We start from the raw sequence: 12,351 nt of genomic DNA, 5'->3' as shown, positions 1-12,351 counted from the left end.
CCTCGCCGCTCGCGCCCCGCGCGCGCTCCGGGACATGGAACGGCGCCGAAGCGGCGCCCGCGCGCTCGGGCCGCTGCCGGGCCCCCTGGATCTATAGTGCGAGGCGGCCCCTCTCGGGGCGCCGCGCCCGCCGCTGCGTCGTCTCTCCGCCTTTGTGTCCCGGCCGCGCGCCCTCCCCGCTTCCCGGCGCCCGGCACCCTGGAGCCGCACGGGAGCCGGCTGTCCGAGCTGCGTCCGGCGCGGCGCCCCGGAGCCCCGAGCCCGCCGCGCCGCCGCGCCCCGCGCGTGCGCTCCCGCCCCGCGCTCTGAAGGGCCCCCGCGGAGAGCGCCCCCGGGCCTTGGCGACCGCTGGAGCTGCTGATCGGCGCGCCCCGGAGCTGCCTGCGGTCTCCCCTGTGCCTGCCCGGAGGATTGGGGTTCCCGGCCCGCACTTCGTTCCTCCGGCGTCAGGAGCGCGCGGAGCTGGGAGCGGCTTGGCCATGGCCGCGAGGAGGGACTCCTTGTGGAAGTACTGCTGGGGAGTTTTGATGGTTTTATGCAGAACTGCGATTTCCAGATCGATAGTTTTAGAACCCATCTATTGGAATTCCTCGAACTCCAAGTAAGTAGCGTCCGCGATGCCCCTCGTTCGCCGCCCCGGGGTCCGCCGCTCCGCGCAGCCCCGAAGGGAGGATGGGTCGGGCCGCCGAGCCTCGGAGCGTGTTTCTGGATCCTCGATCTCTCGAGCCCCCTCGTCCCCCACCCCCGCCGCCTTTCGCTTTGTGGTGACTCCGCTCGGCCTTGCAGCCAGAGTGCCGGCCCCGAGGGGCGCCCTCCTCGTCCTCTTCGCCCTGTGAACAGGCCCCCGGGCGCTAAAAAAAAAAGCCCCTGTTGACTTGGGTGTCACGTCCGGAGAGGTGTCCGATAGCGATTCCTGACCCTGACTTCTTCTCCAGGGCGGAGAACGGGGCTACAAACAGGGCCGGCTGGCGCGCTGAGGCTGGCGGGCTCCGGAGACGCGAGGGTGCCGCGCTCCCGAGGAGCGGCCGGGCGCGGGCCGGGCCGGCTGGGCGGGCGGGGCAGGCAGCCCGGGGGGGCAGCGGAGCGCTCCCCGGAGAAGGGAGTCGGGGGTCCCTGGGCCGCCCAGAGCTCACGCGTCTGGGCGCCGCGCCGCCTGCCCGGCCGTGCGCGGGGAGCTCGCCCGCCTGGGAGAAGTCGGGCGGCGAGCCCTTCCCTCCCCTCCCGGGAGATTGGCCTTCGGCTGCTCCCGGGGAACCGTCTGCACGTCGGCCTCTCCCTTCGTTTCTAAACCGATGGCCCGGACTCTGTGGTCCCGAAGGCTAACTTGATTTTAAAGATGCTTTGCGCAAAAGCTTCATTAAGGCCCTGCCCAGTAGCCACACAGCTCCTGAAGCCTTCGCGCTTGGGGAGCCTGGGCGGGAATGGGAGCCTTGGGTCCGATTTGCTTTATCGAAAGGTGCAGCCGGGAGAAGCCAGGCCTGGCGGAGATTAAGTTTCACTGTGAGCAGCCCGAGTACGTTTAGCATTTAGAAAAGGCTATCCATCTCGAAATATACATATATGATATATATATACATATATACATATATGGCTGTGACTGGTAATTAGTCAGCTGTGCACTCAGTATTGCATTATAACTTCACTCTCGGGAGACGTTTCGAATCCTAGCCAGAATTATTTTACAGAACCATGGGATTTTTTAACCTTGGGAAACTTGGGGGGGTAAGTCTGAAGACATTGGTTGTTCCCGGAGTCAGCATTTGAGATCAGAAGCAAAATCAATGACCTAGTAAGAAGTTGAGCTGAGTCGGCCCGTGGATTTAGGAATAAAGGGGTGGGGGTGGGGGTGGGGTTGATTTGAAGATCACATCTCAATCAGAGAATTATCAATCCACGCTTTTAAAAGGGGTGAATTTCAGATTCACCGACATGCTAACCAAGAATTCCCTGGTAAAGAGCGAAAAACGTCACGGCTATAAAGCGGATGAAACCGAGATTCTTGCACGAGGCTGGATGGCTTTTTCCCAACACTGCTCCCGTGTATAATAAAAGTTACTCCGTGCACTCCCTTTCCCTGTAGCCTGATCTTTATGGACTTCTGTTTCCCTTTCCCCGCCTCGGTGTAACATACTGGATTTGCTGAGAAAATGCTGGCAGTGAGAGCTGGTCTCCGCTCCGGCAGCGTGAGGCGCCGGGCGGTGCGGGAGAACGCGGGGCTGGGAGCCTCGGCCCGGGCACCGGGGACCGGGGACCGGGGAGCCGGGAGCCGGGCCAGGGCAGCAGGCCCCGTGGAGCCGGCCCAGGGCGGCCGGCGCTCGCTTCCTGCCTACAGGGGTCACTCTTCCCTGCGCTGTCGCCAAGCTGGCCCTCGCCTCCTCCCCGGGGCTGCTTTGCACTTTCACTCACCGACTGGCTTTGGGGGGCTGGTTTTGGGGTTTGAGTTTCCACTCCCCTCCTCCTCCCAGTAAGATTTAATTTTTACATTCCTGTCTTTAAAGAAATTCCCATTAACCCCTTCAGGTTTCAGCTCAGTAAAAGTCACCTTTTTGTATTATTAACTACTGGTTTGTAGGCTTTGCAAATAGCTACTTGCAAACAATAAAGGTAGCGCAGTAATTCTTTCAGCCTACGGTTTCCTTGTGAGTATCTTCTTCCTCCAGGATGCTGGGGGAAGGGGTGACTGATACTCACTGGCCTGATAGGAGGATCAGGCTGCTCTTCTGAGCTGGGCTCGGGTTTAGAGCCCTCCCGGAGGCCTGGTTGTGGAGAAGCCTGCCTCCCTGCACTGACCCTGTTGCTGTTGGTGTGATGGCTCCGGCCCCCAAGAGGAGAATTTCTTTGACAATCCTCACGATAATGGCTGGCCTGGAGGACGGGATCGTTTGTCCCCTGGCAAAAGTCTACTTAACTAAGTTATGCAGCTGAATGCTAGCTTGAGAGATCAGAAAGATTTCTTCCTGGAGGAATGCTATAAAAGAGCCTTTTCTAAGTTTGAGAATGAATTTTTTTTTTTTTTTTTTAAAGGGTGCCAAGGAGTTGCTCTGTTTGTTGGGGGGAGTTGCATATTTATTTCCAGGGGGAAAGTTTTCGGTCAGTAAATGTGATGTGGCAGAGAGTAATCAACTGCATTGAAGTTGCCCATCAGTTTGTCCAAGTGTAGAACAATTCACTTGTAATGAAGCGGCCATCAGTAATTAGGTTTGTTTCACTCGGAGGTCAGCTTTTTTAGCAGGTGGTGGACAGAGGGAGCACACAGCAGCTGTTTGGAGACACAGTCCAGAAAAGCCTTTGTAAATTCACCGTCTCCATAACTACTTCAATCACACTGTCTGCTTCTCCCACCCCCGGAGAGTTTTGAATAAGTTTTACTGACTGAAAAGTTAGCCACTGCATCCACAGGTTCAAGGAAGAGTTGTGTCAACTGTGGCCATTTCGTTGTGTAGCTTTTTTTTTTTTTTAACTCTGGAGAGAAAAGCAGAGCCTGGCTTTCATTGCTAATTAACGTTTCAGTAGAATAATTTTTTCCAAGCATGATGTTTTTGCCAAAAAAAAAAAAAGGTTTACTCTTTAAAATATATTTATTTATTTATTATTAACTTCACTTTAGAGTGAGCAAGTCCGTATTGGTATGGAATTCTGGAGTGAATTACACTAGCTTTGTTGAATTTGGAGCATTCATTTCTTCTATTTGTTCCCTAGTATATGCGCCATATACTAGTTAACCAAGCGTTTTGCTTTTCTCGGGTCATTTTTTCCCTACATAATGGTGAATTCCTGATATTGATTGACTTGATACAAAAGAATGGCTGGATAATGTCCAGATAACCTATAATACTTAGGCTCCGCCACAGTCAGGCTCTGAATAAATACAGACCTGTCAGAGATTGATAAAATAAACTACAATGGATAGTGCTGTTTAAACAGTCCATTCAATACCATATATAAGCCGGCCGGCCTTCCATTGTGTCTGAAATTCTTATTTTTGTAGGTAAACAAATGCACATTCAGCAAGGATTCAATAGCCCCTTGAACTATGCTCCCCAGTTTGCGTTTGGGTTAATCTTGTCGGTTTTAATATGGGGGGGGAGGGGAGCACAAAGCAGCAGGGGTGGAATTGTTAGTGCTTTCACATCCACAGCCCTCACATTTTGTCAGGATGATAAACTGTAGGTAATGGACTGTCGCGGTTGCACAGGACGACCGAGCCAGGGCGAGCACAAAGCCGGGGCGGCCTCGAAATCTCACCGCAGGCTTGGGAGCCTTCTTTTCAGACCAGGAGAGAATTGATTTGGGAATCGTGTGTCCAGGGACTGCACTTTTTAACCTCAGCAATTACAGCCTCAAGCTTCAGAAACGGGAGCTGGAGGTTAAAATGATTCCTTAAGCACTTGGTTCAAAATCTTTCACAAAGGGTAGCTCTTGACACTTGTCCTAGGAGGCAAAGGCATGCAAATGACTCCCGCGTCCTGAAATGTGCCGGGCTGAAGCTGGGGGACAGGTAAATGAGCCATCAAGCCCCGGACCAGCTGAGAACTGCTGATGGCCTTGGTTGCTCCATACGGAGTCAGCTGAAGAGTCAGCGGTATATTTAGAATCATTATCGTAAAACCTCTTATCTGGAAATACACGGAGAGGAATCCTCTGGTTGGTGGGTCAGCATGATTACCTGCAGAGGGACTTTGCTACCTGGCCCCGCCCTGAAATAATTCAGGTAGTATCTGGGGGCGGCTGAGAGTGACCCCCCCAGCCGGCTACGTCTCCCAGCGCCAGCACCTAATGGGAAGCGATTCGAGATCCCAGCGTGACTGCAGTGACGCGTCACAGGGATGGGAGTGGCAGGGGCAAGGATATACAGACTGAGACCCTCATCAGAAAAGAAAGAAAAGAAACAAGCAGGCTATTTCTTGAGCATTCCATGAAAACTTTATTTTTGAACTCTCCCACTGCAAATGAGATGAGAAGGAGGGCTTTTCTAAGGAAAATAATCATCGAAACGGTCCTAGGGGCCCGCCTAGTCTCTGGCTGCTGCCATAAAAACCTGTTTTTCAGGTCACTTTTCATATATCTACATAGATTTACTTAGGAGCTTGCTCTTGGTGCAGTAAAGTAGAGCCTTAAATGGGGAGTGTTCAGCTGCTTAAAATATTTTCATTAACATATGCAGACTAGAAGCTGCTAGTCAGGAATTAGGTCTTTTGGGAAAGAGCTCCCCCCACTTCTATCTTCTTTTTTTTTTTTTTTTAAGGGGAGGAATTAGAATGGGGCTGGGAGAGAGGAGGAGAAGAAAAGGCAAGAGGGAAGGGTAGGGTAGGGAAGGGACAGAGTTTCGAACAGCTTGGAAAAACTCCTGTGGCTTCATTGTCTCTCTAAAGCCAAAGAACACAAAGACATAGGCAATTCAGCCCTTCTCCCATGATGGAAAATGTAGACCGTGGACATGGCTCTCCTGTTTGACTTGTTTAATTCTCATTTTAAATTCAGTACTATACGAGCCGTGTGAACTCTGAAGATTTCTTTAGTAATCCATTTTGTAGTTCCGAATCAAAAACAAAGTGAAAGGGTCTGACACAATTTGCTTTTATTTTTAGGCAAATCAACCCTGGTCATAGTTAATAAGGGGATTACAACCCAGACTGGGTCTTTACAGATGTAATGTAAATCAAGGGCAGAGTAAAAAGACACGGATCCCTTTTGATTGAAGTATGGTAAAAAGGCATAGAGAAAGTAGCAGCGGTAATCTGATTGTATGGCAATAAAACCACCATTTTCTGTCTTTCAGATAAAAATAATGTGGTAAATCCATGCAGTTCATAAGATGTAAAGGCAGATAAAGGGTGAAGCCATGGCAACATATAGATTAGCTGGATGTGGGGAATGACACGTCTCTGAAAAGAGGGTAGAAAGGAAGGCCCTTGCTTCAGGCTGTTGGCTATTATGTGGGAGCCATACAGACTTGGAAACTCGGATTAGAAGGTATGAAAGCCCCCCTTGTGGCCTGGGTTGGTTGAAGCCGGGAAGAAAAGATGGCTCAGTTCTTGCTCATTGGTGGCGGATAATATGGCCAAGGTAGGTTCCCATTGACCGCCTTTTCCAGAGGTTGAGGTTGCGGCTGATTAAAACCTCGGCTCACTGCAGTGAGTTCAGGCCTGCAAGCTTTTCCTTTTTAACTCCTGGCCTAACAGCGGCTGCCGTAATGTAGGATTAGCCGCCCTTGGCGGTACTTGCCTTCATCTCTTTGGGCTCCAGGCAGGGACCTGCTGGGGATGAACAGAGCCCAGAGGGGCTAGGAAGGGCCACAGGGACCTGAAAAGAAAACACCGACCTTTTGATTTCAGCCATCTTTCAGCCCCAGCCCGGGCAAGGCCGAGCTAAACATTTATATACCACCCCCCACCCCCCGCCTCTGCCAGGGAGCTCCTCTCTGAGTTTTGTCTTTCCCACCCCCAGGAAAAAAAGAAAAAAAAGTATAATTAAGCAAAATCACAGGACGAATTGGGTTTTCACTTGGATAGGCAGTAATCCGATATGCCCCTACCGGTGGAGATGGCATTTCACCCCTAACCATGAGTTGAGTTGAATGGGACAGGGACAGGCCCTCATTGGGGAAACGGTAGGATTGTCAAAGTGTGATTGCTGCCAGCTTGAAAGTTAGAAACGGAAGAGGCTCTTGCTCTCCTGTGCCCTGAACAGCCCTGTCCATGGGCCGGGCTTTTGTCTTGGAGGTCCACACTTTGCATTTTAGTCATAACCAAAATCGGCCTTTGAAGCCACGGTTGGGTTCCAGGCAGAGTGGCATCAAGTTAAGTCAGGCCAGAAAGGAGATTTTTGCTTTTTCTGCCTCCTGCTTGGGTTCTTAGAAAAGTCTCAGCATTTCTTTGGGAAAGTCTGAACTCTTAAGAGGCTGAGAAAACTGAAAACTATAAACACCCTAGGTTGGTGACTTGCTGGAGTGGGTGGGGGGCATTTGGGGGCCGTCCTCTAAAAAACAGCGTGGCGAATGCATCCCGTGTCTGAAGATCTTCACTAAGTCGAAATTATTCTGTTTTAGACCCATTTCGTGGATTTTGTTCCTAATTCTCAGAGAGCCAACTCAATGGTGTGGAGCGATGGCTTTCTGACACTTGTTGCCTGCTTCTCTTCACTGCGGTGTAGCTTTCACCATTTCAAAACATGTAAGAGAGGGCCCAGAGACCTGCCCTCCTCAGGGCCTGCTACTCTACCTTCCTCTCCAGTACAATTCAGAAACCATATCAAAAGACCCAGCGTTCACCCAGGTTCATCTAAGAGAAGGGGCATCCCCTCATTTACAAGCTGGTCACATCCCAGCACCTTGCATTCTGCATCTGACAATGAGCGCTAATGGTCCATTCAGCGAAAGTATTTGCTTGTTAGCGGGGAACAGAGCATGATAAATGTCCAGCAAGCTTGCGGCCTCCTTCAGCCTTTCAGACGCAGGCTGGTGCATATTTATGGCAGGCAAGTGACAAAAGGAGCCGCTGAATTGCCCTGGCCTCCAGCTTTCTATGAGGAACAGGGTTAAAGTGATTAAAGAAATGATGCAGGCAAGTCCTGCCACTTGTTTACGAACCAGCATCCAACCCACAGCTTCGCATCCTACCTTTGAGAACCCCCCGCAGGAGCGTTAGGGATCAGGATGTTTGGATCCAGTGGCCCTGTGGAAAGAGAAGGTGATCCCTTATGAACTGTTCTGCACGCGCGCTGAATGCCAGGTGCACCAATTTCTGTGGCTCCCGCAGAGAAGAGGCAGAGGGTCTTTATTCCCCTTTTCATGTATAAATATCAAATATGTAATTCTAGTCCAGAGCATTTTGTGACTGGTGAGTGCAGCCGTGCTGGTTTCAAAGAAAACGCCATCGTAGGAGAAGGCGCCATGAAAGGCAAACAGGTTGTTTCTGCCCTTAGTAATTCCCCCCAACAAAATATGAAGACAAAATTGGCAGTAGTGAAGTGTTAATAGTTCGCTCTTTCCATTCTCGAGAGCACGGGTAGGTGAATGTTCTAACTGCCTGGTACTGGGCAAGCATTCAGAAGACCGTGAATGACCCATACTCTGAAAACTTCATCTTCTTGGTGTTTTCTGTATGAAACTCGAAAATCATCCAGATTTTTCTTCTCAGTTTATGTTTGGTGGCATCCAATTTTAATTACAGTCCTTGGATCCCTCTACAAGTATTAATGTGCATGCGTGCTAAATCGCTTCAGTCCTGTCTGACTCTTTGCGGCCCCCTGGACTGTAGCCCGCCAGGCTCCTCTGTCCATGGGATTCTCCAGGCAACAATCGTGGAGTGGGTTGCCATGGCCTCCTATGGGGGATCTTCCTGACCCAGGAATCGAACCCGTGTCTCCTGCATTGGCAGGCAGGTTCCTTACCACTGGCACTACCTGGGAAGCCCACGGGTATTCATAGGTGCTAGTTGAGTCTCTTGCTTCTGAGACAGAATTCTCTGCTTTCCACCTGCTGAGTCCTCCCGCATTCCGCCAGAGTGGTGATGGGTGCTCCCCACCCGACCGTGCTCGCCTCAGTAGCTCTGAGCTGCAGAGCTGATGTCTGAAGTGGCCCTCCTAGCATCTCTGCAGCGCCTCCTGTGCCAGCTGATGAACCTGGGGGCCGGCGTGGCGCTCTCACCTGAGGAAGCACTTCTGAATCTCGGTCCTTGCTTCCTCCACCTATTAAACTGTCTCACTGTGGCCTCAAACTTTTGTCCCGAATGGGAACTGTCTGATGCGTGAGTGGGGCCAGGCTGCTTATATTCAAGGCCAGCTCAGAGTGCCTCTGCCTGCAGAAGTTAGAAGAGGTCAGTTTTCACTTAGCTCCATTGCTGTTGTTTAGCCACTCAGTCGTGTCCAACTCTTTTGTGACCCCATGGACTGTAGCCCACCAGGCTCCTCTGTCCATGGGATTTCCCAGGCAAGAACCCTGGAGTGGGTTGCCATCATCTTGCTCCAGGGGATCTTCCCAACCCAGGAGTTGAACCCCGTGTCTCCTGCATTGGCAGGCGAATTCTTTACTGATGAGCCACTATTAGCTTACCAGAACTATATTTGGGATACATTTTTTTTTTTTTTTTTTGCTATAAACATAGTGTATTTTCATCTCTATTCTTTTATGTTCAGTACAAATCTATGCATAGTCAGTGTTAGGAGTATCATCTACTGTATAATGCCCTTCTCTTATGTTAAATACATGACCTTTAAACAATAAGTATTTTAATCTTGCAAACTCCAATCAGCAGAAAATAAATGTCTAATTGTATGGGGGAAATAATTAAAAATAAGATTGACCTTCTCTATGATTGCATATTGTGGGTTTTTTTTTTTAATTAATTTTTATTTGAAATGTTGTTCCCTGGGTTGGGAAGATCCCCTGGAGAAAGAAATGGCAGTCTACTCCAGGATTCTGGCCTGGAGAATTCCGTGGACAGAGGAGCCTGGTGGGCTACAGTCCATGGGGTCACAAAGGGTCAGACATGACTTAGTAACTGGCACTTTTGCGCCACATTCATAGCTGGCTTTGCACTGTTGTGTTACTCTCTGCTCTACGGCAAAGTGAATCAACAGTATGTTTACTTATAAGCCCTCTTTTTTGGATTTCCTTCCCGTTTAGGTCACTGCAGAGCATCGAGTAGAATTCCCTGTGCTGTACAGTGGGTTCTTGGGGGTACATTTTCGATAAAAACAGGCTCTCCTAAGCCCTGCACCCCACTTTGTCTATGGGAAAATGGATCTTCATGAGAAATGGACTGTCCTTAAAGGTCACCGTGTCACCTGAAATGACTGCCCTGTCTTGATGGCGTAGATCAAACACAGTTCCTTTAAGTCTTGCCCCTGTAATCCCACAGCACTTTAGTTAAATACCCAGGGCACAGAAAGAACGTGATACACAGCACTGTCGTGATTCATATGCAAGTCTTAATCCCCCAGCACCCAGCCTGTCCCTAAAAGGCAGGGAGCAGAATTCTTTCCTGTCATCAATCTCTGCCACTGAGCATTGACATCCAATAAGTATTAGTCGAAGGGGCACTCACAACGCAGAGGTTTGTGTCTGGCTGCCCCTGTTAACAAATCACCTTATCCTGGAGCGCTCCCTCAAGCCCAGTGGCTCTAGAACCATCAGAATCACCTGGAGGACTTGTGAAAACAGGCTGGCCGCCCGCCCCCACAGTTCCGGATTCCTGAGGTCTGCGTGGGACTTGAAATTCACATTTCTAACAAGCTCTCAGCTGATGCCACACCTTAAGAACTGCTGCCCTCTTTCCAACTTTTTTTTTGGAAAACGGCTAAAGATTAGATCACCATTCTCCGAAAGGCTGATAAGGATCGCTGAAGAAAGCCCTGGATTGCTGAAGAAAGCCCTGGATCGCTGAAGAAATCGGAGGCCCTTGTCTCCCAGCTCTTGGCCTCTCTTCTTGCCTGGTTGATCACTAACGGTAGATAATTCATTGATTTGTTGGATGAGCATTTGTGAATGGTGAGGTCTGTTAACGCTGGGCTCTGAGAATACAGAAAAGAGCAGTCTCTACCCTCGGGAGACTTAAACCCTAAGGGAGTAAGGGCGTCCCCCGGGGAAGGCAAACATGCTCTGTGCAGCGCTGCGTGGCCGGGGTGGCCGTGGGCACGGAGGAAGAAAGGGATTGGAGTTCCTCCCATGGGAGGGGAAACTGAGTCAGGAGAGACAACAGTATCGCTCAGCAAAGTCCCGGGAGATCTCCAAAACAGAACCACAGCAAATCAAAGGAACACATTTCAGCTAAGGGTGGCCACTGTCTACACCGTATGTCTTTAATAATCTGCCTCATTTCCTATGTCTCAGTGGAGCTTGAAGACAGATTCCCACAAGTGAACAAATAGACCCTGCGGGACAGCTAACCCAGCAATTCTAGCCCCCTTACTCTCAGGAGAACTAGCAGTACCTGTTGGTTTTCAAAAGGTCTGTGCTGATAATGGAAAGGTTAGGTGATTCAATTTAGCAAAGTGAGCCAGGCCAGGGCTATTTTAGTTTGCTTAAGAGGACGGGCCTTGGAACCTGGCCGTAGGCGCCCACTCCCAGGTTAGTCATTTTTTTGCTGTGTAGCTTTGGGAACAAAACCCCCCTGTGTTTCTGACTTGTCCCATTTCTGAACTGGGGGACAATAATCTAACAGGACTGAAGAAGAAGCGTGCTAGAACTGTGGTCAGGATTTAAAGAAGACTCTAGCTCTGGACTTGGCACAATGAACCGATACATGTCAGCTCCTGCCGTTGAAAGTGAATTGAGCATCTACTGTATGCTTGGCCGTCTGGTTCAGTTTGCCTTCTACATACAGATGCCAAGTAAATAAAAAGAAAATGTTAATAAGGATTAGGACACGGCGCCTGCACCTTCTAACGTCTCTGTTTAGCTGCCTGTGTCCCACTCATCTCGCATACTTCACTGCTCCAGGAGGCACCTTTTTAGTTCCCTTCTGCTGCCAAATCAGATGTGCTCTCCTCTGCTTCCTGCCCTGGTGCTGTGTTGTAACATCTATAACCCTGGATTCACTCAGCTTCTCCACCACGGCTGGGGAAGGTCTGGATCCTGGGCGAACCCCCTTTATGGGAGGACACGGGAAGCCATTGGGTTGTTGAATGAATCCTCGAAGGCAGCCCAGTAGCCTTCTGGCATTAATGTGCCATGCGGTTGCTTATTTAGCAAGCTCCTCACCTGGCGGGCACAGTCTGTTTCATTGAACGACAGTTGCCTGCAGCACACACTGGGGGCCAGTGGCTGTTCCAGCCGCCCCACAAATACTGACTCGTTCAGACTTCATAATGACCCCTTGAGGAAGGAACTCTCATGACCCCCGTGACAGCGATGGGGAAACCAAGGCAGAGCCTGGCTCATCATCTTGCCTCAAGCCATTCAGCTCATAGGTGGTACAGTCTGTATTTGAACCTGAGTGTTCTGATTCCAGGCTCCTTCCTCCAAATTCTCCAGCTCTCTTTCTTAGGCTGTTTCGTGGAGTGGTTAGAAATCACATAACCCAGTGAAGCGTATGGGTGCTCAAAGTAATACCCACAAGGTGGGCTGAAAGAAGGTTGGGGTATCACACTTCGCTTGTCCATCTTGATTTATAGACTTTCCTGGGATGGACATGCGATTCTAAATGGATCCTTTAAATCTTTGATAACAAGGTTTTACCCAATGGAATCTAGACAGTTACAAAAGTCCATCATATTAATAATGCATTTATTGAATATTACTCCTCTGACTATTAACATTTTCCTTTTAAAAATGGGAGCATTTGATTGTCTCTTTGCTGGGAGAAGACAAGGTCAGGTTTGTGCGGAGAGTTCCATGGGGTTCGATGGTGC

At 50.1% G+C, this 12,351-nt stretch overlaps 1 protein-coding gene across 1 annotated transcript in view; it reads left to right on the top strand.

Moving 5' to 3' along the window:
* Window positions 1-294: 294 nt before the first annotated feature.
* The window catches only part of EFNB2 (ephrin B2), a 49,001-nt gene continuing 36,944 nt past the window's right edge, over window positions 295-12,351 (top strand). Inside the window, exon 1 of the mRNA XM_061133390.1 lies at window positions 295-601. Coding sequence (XP_060989373.1) covers window positions 480-601 — 122 coding nt within the window. The 5' untranslated portion in view covers window positions 295-479. The remainder of the gene's footprint in view (window positions 602-12,351) is intronic.

Source organism: Dama dama, chromosome 30 (genome assembly GCF_033118175.1).
Source record: "Dama dama isolate Ldn47 chromosome 30, ASM3311817v1, whole genome shotgun sequence".
Taxonomy (NCBI): Eukaryota; Metazoa; Chordata; class Mammalia; order Artiodactyla; family Cervidae; genus Dama; species Dama dama.
This window is presented reverse-complemented; position numbering and strand designations above follow the sequence as displayed.